The sequence below is a fragment of the Sporothrix brasiliensis genome (assembly GCF_000820605.1).
Source record: "Sporothrix brasiliensis 5110 chromosome Unknown Cont22, whole genome shotgun sequence".
Classification (NCBI taxonomy): domain Eukaryota; kingdom Fungi; phylum Ascomycota; class Sordariomycetes; order Ophiostomatales; family Ophiostomataceae; genus Sporothrix; species Sporothrix brasiliensis.
In genome coordinates this window covers 942,844-969,586 of record NW_024467141.1, presented here as the reverse complement: position 1 = coordinate 969,586, position 26,743 = coordinate 942,844, and the positions used below count along the sequence as shown (strand labels likewise).

Sequence of the window (26,743 nt, the reverse complement as noted above, 5' to 3'; positions counted from 1 at the left end):
GATCCACGAAAACGGAAGGCGAAGACGAAGAAAGGGGATAGGTATGGGGGGTGGAGTCCCAATGAAGCCAAGAACCTACAAGCAGGGGTGCCCCAAGAAGCGGAATAGGTCGATCCCTTTGCCTGTGCAAATATATCAAAGCTTGTATTTGGTTACTCCGTTGAAGTGAAAAAGGTTGTGAGAATTGAGAAAAAGGAGACAAAGGGACAATGCCATACGCGACATACGAAGGGCAGGAGCAAAAAGCAAGAAAAGGAGGCAGGCGCGATGGACAAGGCCTGGCAAGGGAGAGTCGAAAAGCGACAAAATGCAGAATAGGGGCCTAAAGCAGGGCAAGGGTGTATTACGAGGAGGGCGCAATAAAGCGGACCTTTGTCCAAGTTAGTTTGTCTTTGGGAGGACATGTGTGTCGGCGTCGGCTCGTCAATCGAATGGCCTGACCATAGTGTCGAGACGCAACTAAAGAACAGCGCATGGATTATTCACAGGAGGAAACAGAGCGCTGAGCTGTGGCGCGAAAGAGGCGCGCGCCGCGTGTTTGCAAGGGTCCTCTAACTGGAGCGACGCCCTGGAACGCCCTGTTCTAACGCATGTTAGAACGTGTTCAGTTCAACGGAAATTGCCCGGCGTGGCGTAGCGTGACGGTAGGCATGGCTCGCAGGTGCGTCTAGCCCGTTTGGGCGGTATGTTCAGCTCGCGGTTAGTGTGTAATTGCGTCGTGCAGTGGGTGTATCTTACTCGGGACGAGGAAACTGTGGCCCAAAACCATTTTGATTTAGTGGACGTGGCGCCTAGACGAGCCTCTGCGGCATACTAGACAGGTAATAGTGGAATCTTACAACTTTTCAGCAGTAAAATTACCGACTACTGCGCCGTGGTTACCGGCAGGACGGTTTATGCCACAGCGCGCTGGCATCTCGCAGGCTGCTTCGGCAGACTCGCTAAAGGCAATTTATATTGGCGACCGAGTAATAGCTGGCATCTCGTATTCACTAGCGGGCGTGCAGATTGGCAGCGACCTCATAGACTCAATGCAGCGTCCCATTTCATCTCAGCTAACCGCCTCTTTTCCTTTCTGGAACGCGTTCGTCTTGCATGTCCACAGTAGGCTGCGTCAAGTCCCTCAGGTCCGATATATGTACGGTAAGATACGTTGATGCGCTGGACCAATGAGAATCTAGAACACAAGGCAATACAACGCCACTGAAGCCTCAAAGGGGCATCTGAAAAGGAAAAGACAAGAACTGGACCAGGGGTACAATACGACTCACATTGAATGTAGAAGCTGATGATCAGGGATATCGGTACTTTTTAATCGAGGCCGTTAACAGTTTCTTAGTAAACGGGCGCGTTGCGAACCAGGAGGCAGAAGCGGAGGAACGGAAGGACAGGAGTGCCTTCGCTTGTGTTGTTCTGCTGCATCTTACGATGGTACTTACTAGGGTTGTATTGGCTCGTAATTACTGGCTCCAACTGCCGTGGGCTTTGCTCTTAGTTACCGTTGCACTGGACACTTTGCGCGTCAGGTTTTCACATGATACTCAGAGCACCAAACAAAACATCGCCATAGGGGCCCAGTTCACAATCATGGTTGACGTTTTATTCACATTTTTGCACTGCCGTCGCGTTTTGATAGAACCACGATGTAGCACGACATACATCATACGAGTACGGCATATATTGATGTTTCGAAACCCAGACGTGGCCTGCCGCCTTCGCAGTGCAACTTTGGCGACCAGCAACTGAGAGATGCAAGCATGCCAAGACAATAATGCTTATTTTTATCGGCTGGTCTATTGGAATCCTTCTCAAAGAATAAAGTCGCCCTGGCCGCTCTTAGACGCCACACTGCTGCGCTCAAATGTGGCTTCGAAGCTTCTTTGCCTTCGTGGCACACAAAGGTCACCACACGGCTGACACAAGGCACAGGACGACATTTGCTGTAAAAAGCATTCGGCACGACTGACAGCAAACCATGAATCAAAGAAGAGCAAACCAAGAAGAGCTCCGACTTTTTCAATCTTGCTCTGTGGCATGGGTGCCGTTATGATTGGTTACGGCGTATTTATCCCCATTATTTATAATCACGTGACAGCGCACGCATGTGCTGAGCGAAGGGTTCCACCTACCTTTGCGCACCATTTACCATTTTGCGCAACATCGTGGCCGTCCACAACACCAAACAAAAGCACAACACCCCTCCCCCCCAACTCGTGCATGTCGATTACATCGACAGCCACGACCCCGAATATCCATCATGGCCTTCTTTGGCTTTGACCAATCCTCCCAGTCGCGCCATAACACGGCCGCGCCGGGCTTCTCCCAAATCAACGATCCCTTTGCTGGTCTCGCGAGCGGCAACGCGGTCGACGACGCACTCGAGTTCGAAGACACCTACGACGGCCTCGGCGACCAGCTCGAGGAGACCGGCGATGCCTTCAACGACGACACCTTTGGTGGCGATGCTGTGCTAGGCGGTGCGAGCGGCGGCGCCGGTGGCGGAGGCAGCAACACAGGCGCCTTTGGCTCGGCCAAGGTGGGCAACGACTTTGACTTTTTCGGCCAAACGGCCAAGGTCTCCGATGCCATTGAAGAGGAGCACGCCCGCTTCAACCGCATGCAGCCCGTCGCCCGGAACGCTCCCGTACGCAACGACTATGCCCCGGGCCCGTCCGTCGGCAGCTACAACCAGAACTACTTTGCCCCGGCCCCCGCCGTGAAGCCTGTCCGCTCCGGCTACGAAAAATACAAGGAGCCCGAGGCCGACATGCAGGTCGACGCTGCCCTGTGGGGCGTCGCTCCCAAGAAACCCGCAGCTTCGTCTACGCCCCAGGCCTCGTCGACGCCGAGCCAGACTGCTCCGTCCGGCCGCAAGATCCTGAGTCTGGAGGAGGTCGAAGCAGCCATGCGCAACCAGAGCAAGGCCCAGGAAACCCCTCCCCTGCAGCCGCAGCAGCAGCCGCAGCAGCAACAGCAACAGCCCATCTACCAGCAAATCCCGGAGCAGTACCACCAGCCACCTCCTGGCGACTACTATCCGGTGCCGCCGCAGGAGCTGCTGGGCGATCCTAGCCAGCTTCATAACCTGAACCACCCCATGGCCCTGCTTCAGCGCTCGTCTGCACAGCAGACATCGCCGGGCATGTTCCCGAACCCGCAGCAACAGCAACAGCAACAGCAACAACAACAGCAACACCAACAGCAACAACAACAGCTGCAACACCAGCAAGCGCCGCCGGTCCAGCCAACTCAGATCCTCCAGAACCCCAACCGGCTCTCGGAGCAGTTTGGTGCGCCGCCTCCGCAGCAGTTCCCCAGCCAGCCCTCGCATCATCGTCAGACCAGCTCGTTCTCGGGGGTTCCCCACATCATCACGCACCCGTCGCAGCTCGTGCACCTGTCCGACGAGGAGAAGGCGGCCTACCTGGAGCAGGAGGCCAGACGTGCCAAGCGCAACCACAAAATCTTCTTGCTGTCCAAGAACAACGGCCTCATGACGCCCCAGGACAAGAACTTTGTTACGCGCATCCAGCTGCAGCAGCTCGTGTCGGCCACTGGCAACCCCAACGAGCACGGCACCGACGAGGCTCTCCGTGAGGACTTTTACTACCAGGTTCTGAACCAGATCCGTGGCGGCAACCGTCAGCACCCAGGCCAGCCGCTCAACAACTTTGCCCAGACCTACCTGTTCCAGACGGGCAGCCGCTTCAACTCGCGCCGCTACATGAACCGGGACCGTGGCGCCGACAACCACATGCAGCGCATGGAGCAGCAGGTACAACGTGCCGTCGAGGCCGCCAAGAACCGGCCCAAGAACAAACAGCTGGTGATCGAAGGCACCCTCGGCAAGATCTCCTTTAGCAACGCCAAGACCCCTAAGCCACTTCTTAACATCAAGCGATCGTCCGAGGCTGCTGCGGCCGCTGGCGGCAGCGTCTCGAGTGGCGCGGGCGCCGAGGGTGGCGGCAGCAGTGGCGGCGGCAGCGGGGCTGCCGACCGCCCGGCCAGTGCCCACCACAAGGTGTCGCAGTCGACGAGCGGCCACGCGCGCGTGCTCGACCGCAAGACCGTGCTCAACATCATCGAAAAGGTGTACGCAACGCTCATGGAGATTGAGGACCACGCGCGCTCGATCCCGCCGCCGCCCACGGAGCAGGACGACCTGGAGCTGATGCAGCGCCGCGGCGAGTGGGCCGAGCAGCTCGAGGTGCTCAAGACGCAGCTGTGGCGCGAGCTCAAGGTGCACGAGCCCATTGGCGAGTTCCCCGTGCACCCGTTCATTGCCTTTTTGTCGTTTCCCAAGGGCAAGAAGGCCATCCCGCGCGTGTTCCGCCACCTGTCGGACGAGCTGCGCGCCACGGTGCTGACCATGATTGTCGTGCACCTCGACCAGCTGGACATTGTGCGCAACGCGCAGGTCACGAGCGACAGCGATGAGGGCACGGGCCCGAATGCGGCGCTGCGCGAGGAGATTGAGCTGTTCACGCTCACCGTGGTGCACACGCTGTTTACGTTTATGAGCGAGCTGCAGCTGGACCTGGTGGCGGGCGTCCTGGGCTTGATTACGAACCTCAAGGTGGACGTGATTGCGCGGTCGAGAATCGGCGCGTCGATGCTGACCACCATCTTGAGCCGGGCCGAGCTGATCAAGCAGGCCGGCGGCGGCACGCCCGAGCAGTGGCAGTCGTGGGAGATGACCTACAACAACTTCTTCAATGCGCTCGAGCCGGTGCTGCCCTACATGTTCCCCGGCACAGTTTCGTCGGGCGAGGACATGTACGTGTGGCAGCTTCTGGCGGCGCTCGGCATTGGCGCGACGCCCGACCAGCAGCAGCGCCTTGTCCTGGCCGTCAAGGACCGGGTCATGGACACCGTCGCGGTGGCCAAGACGCTGCCGGTCGACCTGTCGGCGCAGCGCCTGCAGAATGTGAACCTCTTTATGCGTTCCATCGGCCTGGACGTCGAGCTGCTCCAGTAGGAGACGGCCGATGGCACGTCCCCATAACGTGTCCACCATTCGCAGGGCGTCAGGCGTCTGTGCTGCAGATGACGCCCGTGGAAGTGTCCGTGTCTTTTTCTAAACGGCCTTTCTGATTTTTACCGTTCAGCGTGTGCTTTTGTTTGCTTTCCCCTGTTTCAAGCTCTGCATTGCTTTGTCGCTTGCTCTGATTTGCGTTGCCGCTGCTTTGCGCTGTATCCTCTGCTCTGCATTTTCTCAAGTTTATTTGCTTTTTCACTACAGTCGAATGCAGTATTTTTATCAACCCTGCTCGGCAACAAACCACAAACCTCGACGAAGTTCGTCAAACCACAACAATGCCAACCAAAAAAATCACAAAAATCTAGAAAGCCACCACAACAAAACAGGCCACTACACAACAAGACACAACAAAAGCCTCCTTGGGACGAGCCTCTCTGCTAAGCTCGAAATAGCCTGGTAGATGTTCCTCGTCTCCATCGAGCACACATGGACAATTGGCGGCACGACGGCACCCCGTTCTTCTCGAGCATTGGCCAGCTTGGGGGGGACTGGACCACGTCGAGCTCGCCGATTGTCCACAATGGACCATTTTAACAAGGTACCATTTTCGGGGACAAGAAGACACCAGCGTCAGACATTTTTAACTTGGCCTGGGTCGTAGGGATGGGGAAACGGAAAATTGCCACAGTTTGATGTTTTCAACAGAAACTGTCAACATAAGAAAGCATTGACGGGGGAAGAAGGAGGTTGCTTTCAGGATCCAGTGCCCGAGACTATTTTTTTGCTGTCAATGAGGGCTTGGAAACGGGGGACAGCGCAACGAAGGGTGTGTTGCTACCTGTATCCTGTATTGTATTACTTACATATCATGCTACAACAAGGACATGTAAAAAGGACAAAAGAGAGGTTTGGGGATCGACCAGGAACTTGGGGATCCAAAAGAAGAAACGACAATTCAAGGCATGCCCAATTTACGAGGCAATGCAGGAAATATTTGGTTCCTCCGAGGTGCATCTTGTGGTTGTATATCTTTTTGAATTCTATACAGACTGGACCGCAACCGACGGCCGTCTAGTGTGACGATTTCCCAAATCCCATTATCTCCTTAGTGGCCAAAATATGACTTTTTTCAGCCGCACGCTGTGATTGGCTCTAATGCCTGTTTTTGACCCACTGATACTTCCAAATACATAGCCCTACAGCGTAACTTGGAAGTCACCCTCGTTTCAGCTGTCAACTCTCAGTGACTTCTCGATGTCAACAAACGCTCGGACCAACAACACGCGCAGTGTATGTACACGTAAGTTTCGCGCGCCCCATTAAAAAAAGTCATATTTTGGCCACTAAGGAGATAACGCCATGCCAAATGCTTGATAGAATCGACCCCCACTCCACCCACCAGATCCAATATCCGAAAATGTGACGTTTTCAGCCGCACAACATGGTTGGCTCTTATTCCCTGGTTTGACCCACGAGTCGTTCCAAAAACGTAGCTCTGGGGCGCAAATGGGAAGTCACCCTCGTTTCAGCCCACAGTCCCTAGCAATTTCTTGATGTCAATCAACGCTCAGACTATCAGACACCACGCGCTCTGTAGACGTAAATTTCACGTGCCCCTTTAAACAACATGTTCAGCCCCAAGGAGATGATCTTCTCCACCTCTACTGGTCCACGTCCATGGTCACATCACGCCCTGCCTGCCGTGCCCGAGCACCACGAGCGCGGGACGTCGTTGCAGGGGCCGCAGCCGCAGCCTTGGACGCGGCTGGCCGGGCCAATGGGCGCGTCCGGCGTTGTGCACTGGGCGACGTAGATTGTGCATCCGCCTCGCTCTTGATTTCGACACCACCGGCCGCCGTGGGTAGCGGCAATGCCGGCCCCTTGCCCTTGACGGCCGTTTTTGACTTGGCCTTGCTGGCGGTCGGGGTGGGTGTCAGGTCGTCGGGCGGCTTCTCAATCCTGCTAATGGCCTGCAGCATGTCGTCTTCGGTCCAGTTTGTGCGCAGCGCCGGTACCTTGTCGACCAGCTGGCCGTGGGCGGCGTCGGCCACGGCGTCCTTGCCCTTGCCGCCCACGTCGTCGGCGCCGCTCTCTGTTGCTGTCGTCGTAGCCGCCGCGGCCGTTGCTGCCTGCATGGCCGCGGCCGGGTCTTTGAGGAACAGTGTCTGGTCGTACACCTCCCACGAGGTCTCGTCGTCGTCGCCTACGTAGAGCATGCGTGCCCAGTTCTCCATCTGCACGGCGCGCAGGCGGTCCGCCATGGTTTCCGTAATGACCTCGTCGCCGTCGGCCCCGGCGCTCTTGACGGTCATGTGGATAGCACGAGCGCCAGCCGCACCGGCCGCACGACCGCCTGCGCCGCCTGCACCGGCCGCCCCCTGCGCCGCCAGCACCGCCAACACCAGCGCCGCCCTCGCCGCCGCCGGCTCCCGCCGCAGCATTTGTGTCCCGGTGCTTGGCGCGCTCGACCTCGGCCTCAGCGTCAATATGGTGCATTTGCGGCCGCAGGTGGACGAGCGAGTTGACAGGCGTCAGATGCAGGTTGCCGCCGTCGAAGGCGCCAATCATCCAGCGCGCCTCGGCGATGCGGGCGGGCGGGCACATGCCGCCCAGCGTCTGCAGGCGCAGCACGCGGTCCTGGCGCACGGCCTCGGCCCAGTCGGCCGACGATGTGGTCCCAGCCCCAGCTCCAGCCGACCGGCCGTCCTCGGCTTCGGCGGCGGCGTGGGTCGCGGCGGTCGCCTGGCCAGAAGCAGCACCGCGGCTACCACCACCGCTTCCGCCTCCGCCGCCAGGACCGTGGCGGTTGTTGCCCTGGGTGGTGCCGCCCACACCAAAGCCGCCCGCCAAGCCGTGGCTGCCACCCGCCTTGGCCTTGGTGGACGTGGCCAGCGCCGTGCCCCAGGCGATGCCTTTGGCGCGGTCGTAGGCCGAAGCGTAGTCGAGGGGCACGTCGACCTCGACCATGCCCGACGCGGTCTTGATGCGCAGCTCGGTCGGGGTCTGGCCGCTGAGCGAGATGGCGCCGGCACCGCCACCGGCCGCATTCTTGTCGGTGCGGTTGGGGTACTGGAGCACGAGCAGTTTCTGATGGGCGGGCAGCTGCGGCTTGAGGAAGACGTTGTAGCGGGCGATGACGGGATCGGGGTCAGGCGCGGCGACCGTGTCTGAGCTTGCTACTGTGGCCATAGTTGTGGTCGTGTGTCCAGAGCGACAAACTTGTCAAGCGTCCCTGGGTGAAGTGGTCGATATAGCTAGACACGGAGCGACTCCAGTCGCATGGACAGCTCTGACGTTGTAAATTTTCTTGGTGGTTGACGAGTAAGGGCGGCAGAATAAAATAAGTGGGTCTCAAGGCTAACCTCTCTACTCTCCGCCTTAGCGTATGTCGTTCACAACGACTTGGCTTCATTGAAAGTAGACCAATTTCACCGCCATATGTCGACAGCATTTCAATCCAGACGTAGACGACCCTATTGCATTTTTGCTTGATTTATGCTCTATTTATTCATGCAGTTTATAAGCTCATATGATCATTGGCAGTATATGTCTCCTTGGTCTGCTTGACTGTTTATTCTTTCAGACTTTATATTCTAGTTCTCTGGAGACGAGGTTTCTTCTTAAAGTCTTCAAGAAAACTGGACAATACACACACATTGCTGTTGCTCGGAAAATGGGTTATGCTTCTTTTTTTTCTCTTATTATAGACCCATGTGTTATATAGTCAGACTACCAAACCACTACTAGAAGTTGCGAATAGAAGGAAATACGGACTAGTGACTAGATTACTAAGACGAATGCGACCTGGACCCTAGAACAACAAATACGTTATTCGTTCTGCTTTCGCCGTCGGTATCAACTACGCTGCCGCGCACGTTTGGCGGTGGCACTTCGCGAACGTCTAATTCCTCGTCCACCTCCATTTCGGCTGTCGCCGCGCGAACAAAGATTTCTGCTGCGACCGTCGATGTCGGCTGTGCGCCTGGCGCTGCTGTGGCGGCCGGAGTGGCGGCCGGAGTGGCTGGCCCTGCTGGCCTCGGTGTAACGGTTCGTGACAGAGATCGCGGAAAAAAGTGTGAGTACGACGGGGACGATGCGCGGGTGGACCGTGGTCGGGTGGCGGGGACAGTCGCGTGGCCATCCACAACGTTCTCCCTGGAGACCGCCGGAGCGGACGACGTGGCTGTCGCTGCCGATGTAGCTGCGACGGGCGCATCGCTGGCTGTCGCACCTGCTGTGGCGTCGGCGGCATCGGCCCCGTTGGTACGCGACTCTGGTGGGCTGTCCTGGCTCTCTTCCACAAGCTGCGTAGCAGCGCGGCCTGCGGCCTCGGCGTGCAAGATGAGGAGGTGCCGTTTCTCCTGCGCCTGGCCGTTTGCATACTCGTCCACGCGGGACACAAAGTCCTGGATCGCCTCGTCCACAAAGTCGCGGTGTATCGTCTCTTTGAGATCGTCCAGGATGCTCGCCCGTGTCATGTGCGCAGCGGACGCCACCCGGGAGCTCGTACGAGCCCATCGCAGCGGCACGCCGTGCACCGCACTATCAAAGAAGGCCTTGGGGCTGTGGAGGAAACAGCTCAGTGCGCGCAGAAAGGACACGCCGCTGTGGGCATCGCTGCTGCCGTGTGCGGCACGAGGAAGACCGGGGTCTGGGTTGAAGAACGAGGCGGCGGGATGGTCACAGAGACAGCCTTGCGCCTGCAAGAAACGGAAGATGTCGATGGCCTCGGTCGTTTTCCAGGCGTCCGTAGGATGTGTCGGATCAACGACGGCAAACACGAATTTCATGGGAGCGCGCCGCTGCACGAAGACTCCATACCACCCTTTGCTGTCGCCGTGCTCGTGGTAGATGGGGAAGACAAGGCTGTCGCGGTCTTTTGCTAGCAGCGGACGCTGCGTGGGCAGAGCGGGGGACGGCCGGTCGCCTTGGCTCTTCCAGAATGTAGAGGGGAAAATATAGACGTTGTCTTGCGTCCTGTTGCGCGTTTGGAGCTGCTCTGCGGACGCGTCAATGGTGTCGGCATTGATGTCGGCCGACGGGTCTTCCAGCGCCATCAGTGCGCGTCGTTTTTTGACAAAGACGGCCCGAGCATCGTCCGCCGTTGGACTGGCCGCATTATTGTGGGAGCTGTCAGTGGCAGCCGTGCCGTTTTGTCGCTGCTCATCTGGCTCGTTGCGGTCCGTCTCGATGTCGCTGTAAATGTGACGGTCAATGTCGTTGTAGCCGTCCGCGCGTTGCTCTCGGCGATTCAGCCGCGCTCTCACGTTTCGGGAAACCGTGCCACGGCGCCGTATATTTCGCCTGTGTTGTGGCGTCCTCTGTGATTTGTCAGGTCAACATCGAAGCGAGACGGAACTTTGGGGGCCTATAAGGCTATACATACCGGTCCAGTCACGCCCGCTCCTACTACTGGGCGCATCTGCTTCACGACCATGGAGACATCGCATGTTCCAACAGCAGAGAGCGAGCCATCGCCGTTGTCTCTGAATGCCGTCCGCATGTGCTTTGCCTGTACAGTGTAAGCAAGGACAAGGACAAGCCAGCTAAAACAATTGCCACACTGCTATCCGCATCGAGGAATTACTTACTAGCCAATGGTGCCCCAGGCCAACCAATCCCCTCGTCGACATCGAGCATCCCCGGACAGAACATGCCCATCTGTCGCCGTCTGGGAAGTCATATTCCGCTGGTAGGAGTGCATGTTTTGAATTGGCAAACCGATTCTTTCGACGGGCTTGGTGATATGTGCGGCCCGGCTCTGCCATCTCAATCTCGCATTCTGGTCCGTAGTATCTTATGTTGGTGGAGGAAATGGACGCTGCGTCATTGTCATTTTCACGCTGGCCTGTAGGCATGGGGTCTCGTGGAATCGGCCCTGGTAGTTCTGACATTTCTGTGGCAGAATAAAAGACAACTAGATGGGGAGGGGGGGAGGGTGTTGGGGGGATTGCTAACTTCTGATTATAATACTACAAAATACTAGTAGTAAAACAATAGGGGAGTATTGACGCGTCCCCCATTTTCGAGCAGGTATCGTCCTACTGCGTTCTTAAATACCATTTCTGTGAGTACCTCTTCCTGTCCTTCTCAGCAGAATCTTTCAACAAGGCATCCACGCCCCAATGCTGGCCAGAACTACAAATAGGGCCCCTTATGGCCAGTTCTGACCCCCCCTTCCCATTTCTGGACTGGCCATGGACTCGTTTTCCGTCCATTGTCAGGGGCCAGAAAAGGAAAACAAAACGAACTCGTCTTTGATGTCGCCCGTCGCCTCCTTTTCTGCCGAGTCTGCCTTGCTCAGTTGTGTGCTGCAGGTGCATATCCTGCGACGGGAGGCCGTCCGCGGAGACAAGACCACTCTGCCCCGGGTCTACAGAGAGGTCGAGGCCAAAAGTCGATCTCTCTCAAACGCATCGGCCCCTTGAGACTCTCTCCTGTCCTGTTTTGCGGCCAACCTGTTGTCTACTTTTTCTCGTGTGTCCGTTTTTGCAACCCGTGGCAAAGGTATAGAGGGACGCACCCAGTATAGTCTGCCCCGACGGCGTTACCGTCCTAGGAGAGAAGCCTGCATGAAAAGCACCGATAAAAATAAAACCAAAGTGGTGTATGGCTACTGCTCTGGCCGCCGTTGGCCGCTTCCGGGGCCTAGCGTGCCAGAAGGAAAGAAGTGGGGAAAGGGCGGGCGCTTAATTTCTAGTCCTGTTTTTTGCTTTCGACAACACCGTTAGATCTAGTCAAGTAGAAACGTACATCCAGGCGTCCAGTACAATCGAGCCGTAGCTTGACATTTCGCTTTGGGCTGATGCACAAGGCCGACACAAGGTTTCTGCCAGTAATGCCATAATGAGCCGTGGAGAAGGAACTATAGACTTTAGTCTGATAGCCAATAGAATAGCTCTGGCAGATCAACGTCACAAGCAATAATCCACCGAACGGGCTTCATGTAGAGTAATAAGAGTAAAGCGACTCGACTTATCTCATTCAGGACAGAATGGCGATGATACCTTCCGGGGGGAGGAAAAAAGCCGTCGGGGGCAGAGGGGAGCCGCATATCCGGCAAGAGGGAGGCATACTCAGGTACACTTTATATCTAAGATGGACACGGACCACTAGGTCATACAAAAATGTCCCTCTCGCTTGGTTCGTCACAATATTATTTACTAGGTTTTGTGAAAGGTCGAATTTTCAAATCAAGTACTTTGTACTTCTGCAATGATACAAACTGCCTTTGATAATCGCAAGTACAGAGTACAAGCCAGTGGCATTGTGTCGACACCGCTGTTTTCACGCCGACTTTTCTTTTGTATTAATAGTCCGTTCCGGAACCGGGACCCTGGTCAGAAGCGCGGAAGACACATCAGTCACAGATGCTATTCATGTCACAGTTGCACATCTCCCTTGCTTCGTACTTATCTACTTTGGGAATTAGGCGACAGCCACGTAAACAACGCAGAACGGGACGAACCAATCAGATCCCCATGTCTACCGCGACCCCTGACTTTTTCTTTTCTTTCCTCCAATACAAAGGCGGGAGGCGGTGGGAAGCGTTTCTAGATCACAACCGTACAATTCTAGACCATCTTTTAGGTGCGCATTCGTATACTGAATATCGTAGGTCGTAACATGATGGACCAGGTCGAAACCAGCTGAACGAGGCAAAAAGTGTTGTCCAGGGACTTTACGGCGCAGGTGAAGTGATGAGGAAATGAAGACGGCCCTGTCCGTGCGCCCACCCTCAGCAAAGTGCAGTTTTTACCCCTATTGTGTCGACGCAGCTGCGTGCCCAGGCCATGGTGGGATGGGGAAGCAGGAAAATTCAAGTAGAGGGGGGAACGAGGAGGGGAGATAAAAAAATTTTCTCGCGGCAGACAACCAGGTCGTTTTGGCTGTTCGACGAGATGAGGAGCGACGTTGGGAAAGGGGCATGCATAATGTAAGCCTTGAAGCAACAGAGCAGGATAAGAGAGCTGGGTAGAGATACGGCATACCAAGACCATGAATATTATTTGTGGCTGGGAGCACTTGAAATTGGTGCAGTCGCAAAAAGTAGAAATGCGTCCGGTCGGCCTGTGTGGCCATTGCTTCTTTGATTTGAATCGTCTCCTTTTTATTGTTCAGTTCTGCAACTGGTGGTTCTTGTCCTTTACTATTTTTTGTCTTCTTGGTCAGCCTGCAGAATCTCAACCGCTGTCTACTTTTCTAAATACGCGGTCTTGCATAATGGCGGCCTCTTCCAATTCCACCACAGGGACCGCGAAGCTGGCCACACCACCACAGCCACGGCCCACGAAGGCAGTTCGAATACTCTCAGCAAACGGGCCGGGAGCTGGCCGCGAAAGCGACTTCTACTACGAAACAGCACGGATCGAGACGGCGGAACCAGGTCGGGACTATCACCAGGCACCCAACAGCCAAGGCGGGTGGACGACACTGAAGGCCGTCCTATTTCCCCGGGGATACGCTTTCCCTGACCCTAACGGCGACGAAGAATGGCCATGTTCTGTTGCCGATTGCGATGTGAATGCCAAAAATACAAGAGGCCTTGCAAAGCATTGGAGAGTATGACAGTGTTATTCTTATTTGGTTTCATGGTGAGGCCACTGCACCTTTCAGTGTGGATTTCTAACTGATTATTTTTTTTACCATTGTAGAGCGCACACAAGAGAATCGCTTTCAGAGACAATGGTGACGGTACAATCACAGACATCGGTTTATGTGCGGTGTCTATGGTCGTGGAACAGGCACCATGCGTGGTGGCTGCAAGTTCTTCGATGAGACCGGTGAGTAGCATTTCATTTTTTCGTCTTCCCCGTTGGCTTTTTTCGCCATTGGTTCTTCATTTTCTTCGTTCTTTCTTCCACAGTTCCTCGTACTATTCGTTCTTTCCTCTACATTTCTTCATTTAATTCCTTCCTTTATTTATTGAGTTCTCCTATACCTCCTCGCAGGACTTTGATGTCGGTACCACTTTCCACATAAGCCTGCAAGGTACTAATCGTCTCGGAAAGGGCAACACAAGTTCTAAACGTCGAAAAGACGCAGACCAGCCCCAGTCAGCCAGGAAACGAACCCGACGTACTGAAAGAGACGTTCATAACAGTGGCTACACTGAACGTACCAACAACGGTGAAGACGGCGATGGCAACGACGGCGGCGACGACGACGACGATGATGGCGACGAGGATGGAGACGATGATGGAGACGATGGCGATGACGAAGACAAAGACGAAGACGAAGACGAAGACGAAGACGAAGAAGCTGGGAAGAGCCAGACCCTTAGACAAATACTGGACCGTGAACATAAAGTTCTGTTGAGGCAGGCCAACCCAACAGCCTACTACACTGAGGACATGTTCGAAACGTTATTTGCTGAACTGCGCAAAAAGCACAAGCAAGACGCCCACGTGCACCTGTTCCCGGCCTCTATGTGGCATTCCCCGGGCAGTATGGAATGCACCGTTCCGCCGTCTGCCAAATCCTGCGACTTCCTTGTCTTTCCCATCGACCACGGGTCCCACTGGTCGGTCATTTTTTCCGATCTCCGGGGCGGGAGGCCGGTTCCGTGTCCGGCCGAAGGCCCGGCTGCGCTTTTGTTCCTGAATGCCGTTCTGGATCCATTTGGCCACAGGCTCCCTCTGGAGGCAGATAGGGTTCTCGAATTTCTCATAAAACATGCGTTCGCGCAACCCGTCCCCCGCCAGACCGCACTGGTTTCCAGACTCGACCTGGTGCACGATCTTCCACGCACGCCCCACGACGAGAAGGGCCTCTTTGTCCTACGAGGGCTGGCTTGCTTTCTGCACAGCCCGGGGGCCTTTTTTGAGAACGCGATTGCACGGCCTAGCGAATGGGCGGCAGAAGGCAAGCCCACATCCGAGTCGGCCCACACCTCCCACGACGAGGTTATGCAAACCCTCGAGGCGAAAATGATCGAGTCGGCAGCCGACCAATACGTGCGGGACTTTAAGATGTCGACACAGGGGTACTATAAAGCGCTTCGCCGAGCTGTCGGACACCGCTTCCTCTGTGACGATGGGCATTCCGAGGAGTCCGAAAGCGAGACGAATGAGCCCTCGGACGAAGCAAATATCGGTACGGAGCGACCGACTGTTGTCGAACCAGCCAGCACCGAGCCACCTAATCTCGAACCCAACGGCGGCTTGCCGGGTTCTGCGTCTACTGAGCCTGTCGAGCCTGAACCTGCCGAGACTGAAGAGCCACCCGCCACTGAGACCCTTTCTCCAGAACCCGAAGAACGGTCAACCATCCATGTGGTTATTCAAAAAGCCCCTAGATGCCGCGAAGTGTCCCCTGCCCGCTCCGAAAACAACATGGTTCCCAGCAGGGATCCGGAGCCCGCTACGACAGTCTCTCGTCCCGAACCAACGACACGCCTCCCTCCCTTTGCCCAAGCCGCCGAGGCGCAAATGGAGGTCGTCGACAACCGTGATGACGACGACGATCTATACGTGGGCGGAAGGCCGGCGGAATCGAAACCGACAGTCACGGGCCAACAAGCCTACGATAGGTTCGAGACGAGATTCATCTTCACGCATCGAGAGACTCCCGGTCCACGAAGCGCATGACGCTGTCATACCCTTGTCTGCATACCCTATGAACGTCTGTGGTGTCGCATATAGCCTCCATTGTCTAGGCACTACATACTCCTTTTCTCCTTTTACTTCAGCATTCTTTACCTACCTTCTTTTTTCCATCGCTCAAATTTATTGTCTTTAATTTTCGGTTTTTTCATTCAGGTCCCGTTTCCTTCCGTCTTGGTTTTTTTTACTTGTTGTCACTATGCAGTTATCCACTTGGTTTTCAACGGCTTGGCTTACACAAATGTATGCACTGGCCCTCAAAACGTATACTGTAACACAATGCGGAGTACGACATACATCATGTCATACAACGTACGGATTGCACTGCTTTGTACTCCTCCATTCGTGATTCGAGGTTTCTATAGCAGTTATAATTATTGCTTTCCATGCGATCCTCAAGTAAACATAAGCATGTCATGCACGTAGTTTTCATTCTCCCCATGCACTAGGATCAGTGTTTTTTTCTTTCAGCTCCCTCAGGTGGCTTACTTTTTTATTGGTCGAGAACAAACCTACGTTGTTTCAGCTTTTCACTGGCTGGACATGAGCACTCTGTATGTTCGCGAGGACCAACATTCAGCTGAATCCCAAGCCTTGCCAGCCCCACTCGCTGCTCTTTGGCTAGAGCTTAAGCATTCATCTCCCCCTTGCAGCCGGTTTTTTTATACGCTCTTTGTCTTTCTTCTCCTCTCTCTCTCGTGACTCACGACTACAACAAACAACCTCCAATACACGCTTTACAACAATGGTAACCCCACGAAAGATCGAAAGATGCCGCCATGTCTCAACCAACAACCACCACCGATCTCGTCAAGCGTCTGCAAGACACGGCAATAAGAGAAGAGGAGCGAATCGCTCTGGATGCACTCGCCACGGAGATGGTCCAAGTGCTTCGCGAAGAGAAACTTGTGCGCCTGGGACACGAAGCCGCCGCGCTGGCCGTTGTGGCAAGCCCAGAGAGCTACAGGGACCTGCTCTGGGCATTCGCCAATGCCATCACAGAGGGCACCGCCGACGGCAATGTGCTGGACCCGTTTCTCTGCAAAACGTTTGTGCGCGTCCTGCGATGCTCCATCCCGCGCGACTTAGCTGGCCGTACGAGCACCACAGTCGACAGTCGACTCGGCACCGTCCTTGTCAGCCTCAAACGGCGCCTGGAGTCCGCTGTGGCACAAGGTGACCCAAATGCAGAATACCAGTTGGTGTCGACACTGGGAAGCGTGCTGCATGCCATGTACGACGTCCAGATGGTCGGCATTGACCGCGAAACGGTGCAAAAGCCACTTCTCGATACGCTGGACACGCTGAGCTAAGACAAGGAGATCCGCCTCGCGCAGGCCGCAACCTATGCCTACGAAGCGCTCCGATGCCTCCCCGACAGCGAAGGCCCCTACAAGATACTCCTCCTCAAGTTGGTCGACGTTGTTGGTGCCGCGAGCAAGATTGCCGGAGCAGTGGCGACCATGGACGCCTCAAAGCTATTTGACGGCGCTGTGGGCTTGGCCGATGTGCCCGATCTCGTCTCTGCCATGGTGGATGTGGTGAAGTCGATCTCCGAGGCCGTGGGCAGTCTTGATGCCGCCAAGGATGTTGTCAGCAAACAACGCAAGCCCAAGAGCTGGTACGTGGCGCTGCGCTACAGCGACATGCTGATCCAGAACAGGGCCTTTGCAAGCCTCAAGTTGTTTTTGGACAAAGTGCCCTGCCGCCAAGACATTGATTTTCTCTGTGGCCTAGCGGCCCAGCTGTTTTACGCGAGTGCAAGTCTTCGAAAGCATTACCTTGCTCGTGACGAGCACCTTTAAAAATCGAGCGGTTGTCTGGCGCGTGCTTGCCCATGCAGGACTGCTATATCAATCTGAAAATGATCAAGACGTCCAAGTCCAACACAAACAACGAGACGGTGCCTCTTCACAGCTTGTTCGACCCTTGCATCTGCAAGGACGGGGCGATGCGTGTGCCTCGTCGCCTTTTGATTTACGGTGCTGCTGGTGTTGGCAAGACGACACTCTGCAAAAAGATTGTGTACGAGCTCACGCGATTCCCAGTGAGCCCCGAGTTTCAATTTTGGACGGCGGCGTACGACAGGGTCATCTGGCTCCCCCTTCGAAACCTAACGCGTCACGACCCTGGCGAGCAGTACACGTTGATGGATCTCTTTCGGGCGGCATACATGCACGCGCTGCCAGACGGTAACGTGTTCGCACGGGTCCTCCACGACCACTGCACAGCATCCAGCGACAATGACGGAGAAAGCAGCCGCACGCTGTTCTTACTCGACGGCCTCGATGAGGTGTCACAGTACCTCGACACGGAACACCGGGCAGCCACGTTTCTCATGTCCTTGCTCAGCCAGCCGGATGTCATCATCACGTCGAGACCAGGTGTACGCATTCCCAACGGAATGCGTATACCACCATTGGACTGCGAGCTGGAGACGACGGGATTCAATAATTACCAAGTACAGCAGTACGTGCGCCATTCTCTCAGCGATCGACCGCGTGTAGAAGCGTTTCTGCGGTTCCGGCACCGTCACAGGCTCTTGTCTGACCTCGTCAAGATCCCACTGCTGCTAGACGCACTGTGTTACATCTTGCAAGACGACAACCCCAAAGACAACCCCGACAACGACAACCACGCCACCGAAACAGCGCAGTTCAAAACGTCCACGGCCGTCTACCAGGCCATTGAAGACAAGCTGTGGCGCAAGGACATTCCCCGTCTCGACAAGTACGGCCCCCGTGGCCGTATCACCGAAGACATGGTACGTGGTCTCCGGACACGGGAGCAAATACGCGAGCTGGTCCACGTCGAAGCCGCGTTTCTGCAACAGATGGCCTTTTCGGGGCTGGTCAGCGAGACCGTCTACTTTCACGAGCGCCACTGCGACAACGTGCAGCGACACATGGACGCGCCGTGCCTTTCTGGATCCGTAGACGATGCGCTGCTCCACGTGTCGTGTCTGCGCAGCCGGGAGCCGTCCATCACATCGCTGGATTCAATGGCCACCACGGACCGCCACCGGACATACCACTTCGTCCACTCGACGTTCCAGGAGTATTTTGCGGCACAGTACTTTGTCGGCTGCTGGACAGCCCGCAAGGAGCTTTGCTTTCGTTGTCTCAAAGGACAGCTCAAGGCACGCCATGGGCACGGACCGGTTTCTTGCTGCCCACAAGTACGACGCTCGCTACAGCCGATTTTGGCGCTTCGTGGCCGGCTTGCTCCACAACGAGACAGACGTCCCCGACACGGCCTGTCTGGGGCGTTTCTTCGACGCCCTGGAGAGCGAGCCGCGCGACATTGTGGGCCACGAGCACCAGGCTCTGGTGGTGCAATGTCTGGTCGAGGCCGACCCGGCCCAGGACATGGCCCTCTTTGAGGCGCACCGCAGCCGCTTGAAGGAGTGGGTAGCGTACGACTTTGATCAGTGGCAGACACTCCGGCTGCTGTCGCTGTTCTCGTTTCCCGAGCGTATAGCTAGTCCCATTGTGCCAGACGAGACAGGAATCATTGCTCTGAGAGAGACATTGAAGGTGGAGCTGATGCAGAGCAATTTTCTACGGGACGTGCCCCCGGACCTGTGCATTATTGATGCGTCGGGGCACATGCCGATCGCCACCTGCACGCTACTACGAAAGCAGCCGTTTCTTCCGGTCCATGTTCTCCAGGCCATCACAGACCGTCTTCGCCACTCTCCAATCGACCGATCACACCGTTCTCTCGACGTCCTCAGCCAGTATCTCGGCGACGCGCTGCCGTTGATCCTCGATTGTCTCAGACACACGACGGGCTTTGTGCGGCCAATGCCGCCACGGCCTTTGCCGAGATCGCGCGTGACAGAGCGGCTCTCCCGCCCAAGGCCGTTGCGGCGCTGGTTCTTTGTTGCACCAGCGATGTGTTTGAGGGCGCGGCATGCAACGCCATGGTTGCATTGTGCAACGTGCGGCCCTTTCCCGGAGACGCCATTGGTGTCATCTGCGCCAAGCTGCGCGACGAAAAAGACAGTGTCCGCCGAGCCGCTGCACAGGCCGCGAAGCAAGCGCGAAGGCTCCCTGTGGAAATATTCCTGGAAATTACCGACCGGCTTCTGGATCCAGCGCTGGACGTCCTGTCAGCGGCAGTAAACGTCTTTCGATCAAGACGAGAAGCGCTGCCCGATGCCATTTTGGCTCGCCTGGCCCAGTTTCTGGGCTCGTCGTCAGAGGCAGAGACAGCGGTGGCAATCCATATCTTAGGCAGAACTCCCGACTATTCGTGGAGAATGGAGCAAATAAATAGCCTGCGCAAGGGCGAGGCCAGGGACACACAACATCCTGTTTTAGAGGCGCTGATCGAATTGCTGCACAACGGTCCAACACCCACAATCCGTTTCGTTGCCGCACTGGCGTTTCGGTTGACAGACAGACCTCTCCCCGCACACATATACCAACAGCTTGCTGTCGGTCTTGCCGACCCGGACGTTGGTGTCCGCGGCTATACGGCCGTGGCTCTATGTTACCATACAACACCTCTCGTTCCTGCCGTGGACGATATTGTCCTTGGTATATTATCACAGGCCGAAAACTTTCACAAGGCTACGCGGCGTGTGTTTGACATCCTTCCCACAACCTTGCCTCTGTCTCCAGCGACAATAGACGTCCTGGCCCAGAAACTGTGGGATTCCACAACGGCGCGCTTCATACGGGCGTGGATACTCGCCGTCTTTCAGGTTCAACCTGGCCGTCTTTCTGAGTCCACCTTGCAGACTCTAGCAACACCCAAACAAATACAAACGCTAACAGAACTCCAAAACATTCAAATTCATACAGCACTCCACCAAGTGGCCGAGCTCCGTTTGTACAACTTTGTACACTTTGTAACCCCGCGACAGATTACGGAGATCTTTGGCGCACGCCGGTCGTTACCAGAGAACGTCTTGTCGAGTCTGCTGGAGCTGCTTTCTTCTAGCGACGGCGACGGCAGCCTTGAATCGTACTCGGGGACGTTCATAACTGCCCTATCGCACCGCGAATTGGTCTCTCGGCCCGTCCTAGCGAGCATCTTGTCGTGCCTGGCGAGTTCTGATACGGAAACGCGCAAAGAGGCGGAATGGACACTCTATCGCAAGTCAACCTTGCCGCTTGATATTCTACAGCCGCTGCTGCAACATACCATACGAACCAAACCCGCTGACATATCCAGCGAGCTCGCGAGACGTATCTTTGAGCATATGGTGGCCCGTCCCGACGCGGAACTGGCCAGCCTGCTTCAACCGGACAATGGAAACGCCCGTCTTCTGTTTAAGAGTTGTCTGTGCATGGCAGACCACGAGCCTGTTCTGTGCTACGCGGATGGAGAAACACATTATGCGTTTGTTGTCGGTGGACACAAACGACGCGTGCCAAAAACGTACTTTCCAGCCGACCCGGAAGACATCCTGAGAGAGCTGGGTGTTCCGGCGGGTCGACACCGGGTATGGGACGAAAGAATCGCAGATGAGAGTGCTCAGGGAGACAGAGGCGAGGATAGGGAGAAGGGTGATGAGAAGGATGGTGGCAAGTACCGGTCGGTTTACATTTTTGTTACTTTCACTGTTTTCATCCTCTGGGCATCGTTTTTGTTTCGTTTTTATAAGATAGACGGGACGTACCGCTGACATGAAATATATCCAAATAGCTCGTAGAATTTTTCCAGCCAATGTGAGATTTGGTTGCTGCCGTGACGGAATAGCCAGACAGTTTATATACCAGGCCATTGTTCACGCCTTCCTTGTGATTGATCCCGGTGTCGTCCTGATTTGCTGTTATGACGTCAACCGGGTTTTCGACATCTAGGGGACATCATGGGGTACGTACGGCGCTTCTCTCCGCACGTCGTCGTCTTCCAGCCGCAACTCGAGTTTATTTCCAACCACTCAGCTTTCAATGCGGTCTTTAAGGAAACAAATCATGCTTACGACAAGTATTTTTCATTGTTACAAGGATGTAGCCGTGCCATAATACGCCCAATGCCCTAAACGTAGCATTATACTTTTATTGTTTTTCCTTTGCCCTTTTATGACTTTTACCGCACCGTCGCGCCCTTGAGCGACTTGACCGTGCACACTTCGCCGCTCTCCGTCACCAGCTTGCCCACGCCCTCCTTGCCGAGCTCCTTGACCACGCCCGCGTCAAAGCCGACCTCGAGGTCGTCCGTGGTCGTAAAGCCGGGCTGGAACATCTCCCACACCTTCTTCTTGGGGTTCAGCTGGCCCTCCGGCTCGCCCTTCCAGCCCTCAAAGAAAACCTTGGTGCCGGCGGGGACATCGGCCGGCGGGTTGACGAGCTCGACCGGGCCGCCGTGGTGGTCCTCCTCGCCCTCCTTGAGGCGCGGCGACGCGGCCAGAACCATGGCGGCCGACTTGATGCCGCGCATCTTGACGGGCTTGAGGTTGCAGACGACGACGACCCGGCGGCCCTGCATCTCCTCGAGGGGGACAAGGCCGTTGAGACCGGAGCACACGGTGCGCACGACCTGGCCCTCGTACTCCTCGGTGTCCGTGGTGCCCTTGGCGTCGCCCATGGCAATGGTGGAAACGTAGAGCGAGTCGGCTTCGGGGTGCTTGACGGCCTTGAGGATGTGGCCGACGCGGAGGTCAATCAGAGACGGCGAGGGGGGTGCCGGCGGTGGCGGCGCCGCCTTGGGCGGGCGGGCCTGCTTCTCCTTCTTTTCCTTTTTCTTGGTCGGGAGGCCCTCGGCGGCGGCACCAGCAGCGGTACCAGCAGCGGCACCAGCAGCGGCACCAGCAGCAGCACCTGCAGCGGCACCTGCTGCAGCCTCGCCCTCTGCGGCAGGCTTCTTGTCCTGCTTCTTTGTCCGGTCGGCCAGCTGCTTCTCCTCGCCTGCTGGTGCAGCAGCGGCGGCAGCGGCGGCCTTCTCCTTCTTCAGGCGCTCCTTCTCGGCCTTGGAATCGACGGCCGGCGCCACGTACAGAACCTCCTCGGCGTCAATGGCGATCTTGTCGGTGTCGGCGACCGTCACGCCAAACAGGGCGGGGCTGTTCTGCACAAAGTCGACGAGGCGCACAATGTTGGGCAGGCCCTCCTTGCCGGTGCGCTGCTCGGGCGTCCACGCCTTGACGACGGGCGCTAGGGACTCGTATACGGCAACATCGGCCTTGGACGGCTTGGTGCCGAGTACGGTAGTGCGGGTGGCCAGGAGGGTGTTGAGCTCGGCGAGGACGGACGGCGTCGAGGCGGCCGAGGCGGCGGTGTCAACCCACTTCTGGATCTCGGTCTCCTCGGCGGGGGTGTAGGTCTGGGAGGCAATGGCCGCCATGATTGGAGATGTGGAGGCGATGGTGGAGGAGAAGAGTGTCGTGGACGTAGAAAAGAAGGATAGTTGTTGTGTTCGCTGTCGATTCGGAACAAAACAAGGCCGCAGGAACGAGAAAGTCGTTGGAGCGGGCGCAGGAAACCGGGAAGGGCTTCGAAGCGCAAAGGGGCGGAAGATGTGTAGGAAGGACAGTTTGGCGGCTGGCGAGCTGTTGCGGTCAGCACAGTTGTCACACGAGGTTCGTGAGGTTATCCAAGGACATACGTTGAGATTCGACAATAGTGTGACAAAACGGGCGGGAAACTTTTTCTAGCGCTAGAATGCCCCGCATTGGGAGCTTTGCTTCACTACGCCTGCCTTCTGGACAGAGGGGCAACACTACACTGGCTTACATAACACGGCCAGGCTCCGTCCCATTTATCTGTCCCTGGCTAGCGCGTGACACCGCGAAAGTCTGGCGCGTTTGTCCTGGCGTTCAGGTGGGTCTTCACGGCTCCTGCCCCTGCTACAGTTTAATTGAAACCGCCAATGATCGGGGAAAGTACGCGTGACGCGCCTTCCTTTTCCCTGATGCACTCAGCTCGACATCGCCACTGCGGATTGCGCCCTTTTTTGGCTTCATGCCTTCCTCGACGATTATTTACTTCGGATTGATTGGAAGACAGTTATTTGTCTCGTTGTCGCATAGAATTTCGTCTTTTTTGGCATATCCGCGATATTCACATGCCGGGCTCTCTTTTCACATTCACATCAGATTTCTCTCAGACTTGCTTTTGAATTGCGTGTTTCACGGGCGTTCACGTCTCGGCGGCTCTCCATTCTGCCCCTTTTATTTTTCACACACCATTCTCTTCTCGCCTTCACATCCATCTCCAAACCATGGCCCGTCATCTCAGCTCTTCATCCGACGTTGAGACCGATTGTTCGAGCCCTGCCAATGTCATGACGAGCCCACCGTCATCACCTCCGGCCCACGAGCCTGTCAAGACCGAGACCGACGATGCCACCGAAGTGACAGACGCTTCGACCGTGACCCTCGCCGACATCTCTTTGGAGGACCAGGCTCTGATCGAGGCCGAGGAGCGCCGCGCTCGCAAGGCCAATGCCGTCGAAGAAGAGCGCCGCCTGGCTGCCGCGCGGCGCAAGAACAAGAAGAAGGCCAACAACAAGGCCGAGCGGGAGGCCAAGGGCCGCGAACTGGACGAGCTTCTTAAGCAGAGCGCGGCCTTTAGCGACATCCTGACCAAAAAGACACAGGTGCTGGGCCGCGTCGGGTCCGGGTTCGACGGCAAGACGCTCGGCGAGCACGACCTACAGATGGCGACGCAGCCGAAGTGCCTGGTGGGCGGCACGATGCGGGACTACCAGCTGGAGGGCCTGACGTGGATGCTCGAGATCTGCCTGCAGAACATGAGCGGTATCCTGGCCGACGAGATGGGCTTGGGCAAGACGGTGCAGACGATCTCGCTCATCGCCCTGTTGAGGGAGCAAGAAAACTACCTGGGCCCGCACCTGATTGTGGCACCGCTGAGCACCCTGAACAACTGGATCAACGAGTTTCAGCACTGGACGCCGTCGATCCCCGTCGTCATGTACCACGGGACACCCCAGCAGCGCAAGGACTTGTTTGCGAACCGGATCCAGAAGCACCTGTCCAAGGGCCGGCCGACGGACCAGTTCCCCGTCGTCTGCACGAGCTATGAAATCATCCTGCGCGACCGCGCCGATCTCTCGAAAATCAACTGGGAGTTTATCATCATCGACGAGGGCCACCGCATGAAGAACTTTGACTCGAAGCTGTTCCGTGAGCTGCAGTCGTTCCGGTCGGCTACGCGGTTTCTGATCACAGGCACGCCCCTGCAGAACAACCTGAAGGAGCTGTGGTCGCTGCTCAATTTTTTGATGCCCAAGATCTTCACGGACTGGGAGGCGTTCAGCAGCTGGTTCGACTTTAGCGAGCTGCAGGACGAGGACACGACGGCCGAGTTCATCGAGGACCGCATTAAGCAGGACCTGGTGAAGAAGATCCACATGGTGCTGCAGCCCCTGCTGCTGCGGCGTGTCAAGGCAGACGTGGCCAGCTACCTGCCCAAGAAGCGCGAGTACATTCTGTATGCGCCCATGACAAAGGAGCAGACGGGACTCTACAACGCCATCAGCGACAAGACTGTCGACACGCGCGCCTACTTGGAGAACAAGGTGGCCGAGCATCTGACGGAAGAGGCTGCCAACCGTACGCCGCCACGGTCATCCAGGCCATCGCGGTCGTCCCGCTCGAGTCGGGCAAGCACAGTTGCTGCTGTCAAGGAAGAGGACACGGGAGAAGAAGAGGAAACAAGGCCCTCCAATGGGCGGGCCAAGTCTTCTCGCTTCAAAACACCACAAGCCAAGGTGGAGTCGATTTCGGTCCCCATTCGGAGCAGCCCGCGTGCTAAGAAGACGGTGGAGACGCCGCCGGCTCCCGCAATCAAGGCGAAAAACGCATTTGCCGTGCTGATGGGCAAGTCAAAGACGAATGTTTCTGCTGCTGCTGGCCCGGTCGCATCCATCGAGACCACACCCCCGGCGGCCACCAAACGGATGACCACAAACAAACGCAAGACGTTGCCAACCACGGACGAGCCTGCCTCAAAGAGCGCCAAGTCAAGCCGCCACTCGACGCCCGGCAGCAGCTTCACGGCAGCCAGCGACGTCTCCGCCCGGGACCTGTCTCGCACCAGGACACGACGCCAGCGCACCTACCACGAGGCTGACACCTCTGACGAGGACAAGATGTCCGACGATGAATTCGAGGCCGCTTTGCGCGACGAATATGCTGCCGCGGATGAAGACGAAGGCAACGAGTCAGGCCTCTCTGGTCTCTCCGGCGAAGAAATCCAGCGTGTGCAGACGCTCGAGTTGGCCAAGCGCGAGATCGCCAACAAGAAGCTCGGCAACCCACTGATGCAGCTGCGGCTCGTCTGCAACAGCCCACACAATTTCTACAACCCCTGGTCATGGTCGTCCGAGAGCGGCGCCGACCGCCCCATCGACGAGTCCATTGTCACCTCGTCCGGCAAGATGCTGTTGCTTGATCGCCTACTGCCCTCGCTCTTCCGCCGCGGCCACAAGGTCTTGATCTTTTCACAGTTCAAGACCCAGCTCGACCTGTTGGAGGCGTACTGTGCCGAGCTGCGCCGGTGGAAGGTCTGCCGCATTGACGGCTCTGTCGCCCATGCCGACCGCCAGGCCCAGATCGACCTGTTCAACCGCAGCCCGCGGTACAAGCTGTTTTTGCTGTCGACGCGCGCCGGCGGCCAGGGCATCAACCTGGCCAGTGCCGACACGGTCATTCTGTTTGACAGCGACTGGAACCCGCAGCAGGACCTGCAGGCGCAGGACCGCGCGCACCGCATCGGCCAGACACGGCCCGTGGTCGTGTACCGGCTGGCGACCAAGGGCACGGTCGAAGAGGACCTGCTGATGAGCGCGGACGCCAAGCGGCGGCTCGAGAAGCTGGTCATTAAGAAGGGCGGGTTCCGCACCATGGACCAGAAGCTCAAGCCGACAAAGGCTGTTGGTGCTTCTGGAGCTTCGGGCGACGACGGTGCCGAAGAGGGCGAGGGCGACGACCTCGACGCAGACGCGCTGCGGTCGCTTCTCCTCAAGGATGGTCAGGTGTACACGGTGTCGGGCGACAGCGACGTCGTTCTGAGCGACCACGACCTGGACGTGCTGTGCGACCGCAGCGACGAGGCCTATGCACAGGCCGCCAGCGGACAGGGCGACGCAGCGGCGTTCAAGGTCATTGAGACGGGCGTGAACGGCATTACCGAATCGTTCAAAACGGCGGCCAAGTAGTGTCGAAGCCAGACATACAGCA

At 56.7% G+C, this 26,743-nt stretch overlaps 8 protein-coding genes across 8 annotated transcripts; 5 read left to right on the top strand and 3 right to left on the bottom strand.

The window, feature by feature from the left end:
- Positions 1-2,257: 2,257 nt before the first annotated feature.
- Positions 2,258-4,978, top strand: SPBR_08143 (DNA topoisomerase 2-associated protein PAT1; the record flags this gene model as incomplete). Its single annotated transcript, XM_040766381.1, has 1 exon — positions 2,258-4,978. The coding sequence occupies one exon, from the start codon at positions 2,258-2,260 to the stop codon at positions 4,976-4,978; it is 2,721 nt and encodes a 906-aa protein (XP_040614555.1).
- Positions 4,979-6,642: 1,664 nt separating this feature from the next.
- On the bottom strand, positions 6,643-8,170 carry SPBR_08415 (sulfite reductase beta subunit; the record flags this gene model as incomplete). Its single annotated transcript, XM_040766653.1, has 2 exons — positions 6,643-7,359; positions 7,382-8,170. 2 exons carry the CDS (start codon positions 8,168-8,170, stop codon positions 6,643-6,645), a joined length of 1,506 nt encoding a protein of 501 aa, XP_040614554.1.
- Positions 8,171-8,769: 599 nt separating this feature from the next.
- SPBR_08345 (uncharacterized protein) lies at positions 8,770-10,484 on the bottom strand (the record flags this gene model as incomplete). The annotated part of the gene is made up of 2 exons (XM_040766583.1): positions 8,770-10,302; positions 10,368-10,484. 2 exons carry the CDS (start codon positions 10,482-10,484, stop codon positions 8,770-8,772), a joined length of 1,650 nt encoding a protein of 549 aa, XP_040614553.1.
- A 3,246-nt stretch (positions 10,485-13,730) lies between these two features.
- Positions 13,731-15,570, top strand: SPBR_08307 (uncharacterized protein; the record flags this gene model as incomplete). The annotated part of the gene is made up of 2 exons (XM_040766545.1): positions 13,731-13,764; positions 14,027-15,570. 2 exons carry the CDS (start codon positions 13,731-13,733, stop codon positions 15,568-15,570), a joined length of 1,578 nt encoding a protein of 525 aa, XP_040614552.1.
- Positions 15,571-16,364: 794 nt separating this feature from the next.
- SPBR_08726 (uncharacterized protein) lies at positions 16,365-16,898 on the top strand (the record flags this gene model as incomplete). Its single annotated transcript, XM_040766964.1, has 1 exon — positions 16,365-16,898. The coding sequence occupies one exon, from the start codon at positions 16,365-16,367 to the stop codon at positions 16,896-16,898; it is 534 nt and encodes a 177-aa protein (XP_040614551.1).
- Positions 16,899-17,048: 150 nt separating this feature from the next.
- Positions 17,049-17,390, top strand: SPBR_08759 (uncharacterized protein; the record flags this gene model as incomplete). The annotated part of the gene is made up of 1 exon (XM_040766997.1): positions 17,049-17,390. One exon carries the CDS (start codon positions 17,049-17,051, stop codon positions 17,388-17,390), a length of 342 nt encoding a protein of 113 aa, XP_040614550.1.
- A 4,240-nt stretch (positions 17,391-21,630) lies between these two features.
- On the bottom strand, positions 21,631-22,884 carry SPBR_08500 (aminoacyl tRNA synthase complex-interacting multifunctional protein 1; the record flags this gene model as incomplete). The annotated part of the gene is made up of 1 exon (XM_040766738.1): positions 21,631-22,884. The coding sequence occupies one exon, from the start codon at positions 22,882-22,884 to the stop codon at positions 21,631-21,633; it is 1,254 nt and encodes a 417-aa protein (XP_040614549.1).
- An 876-nt stretch (positions 22,885-23,760) lies between these two features.
- On the top strand, positions 23,761-26,721 carry SPBR_08127 (snf2 family helicase ATPase; the record flags this gene model as incomplete). The annotated part of the gene is made up of 1 exon (XM_040766365.1): positions 23,761-26,721. One exon carries the CDS (start codon positions 23,761-23,763, stop codon positions 26,719-26,721), a length of 2,961 nt encoding a protein of 986 aa, XP_040614548.1.
- Between the last annotated feature and the right edge of the window lie 22 nt (positions 26,722-26,743).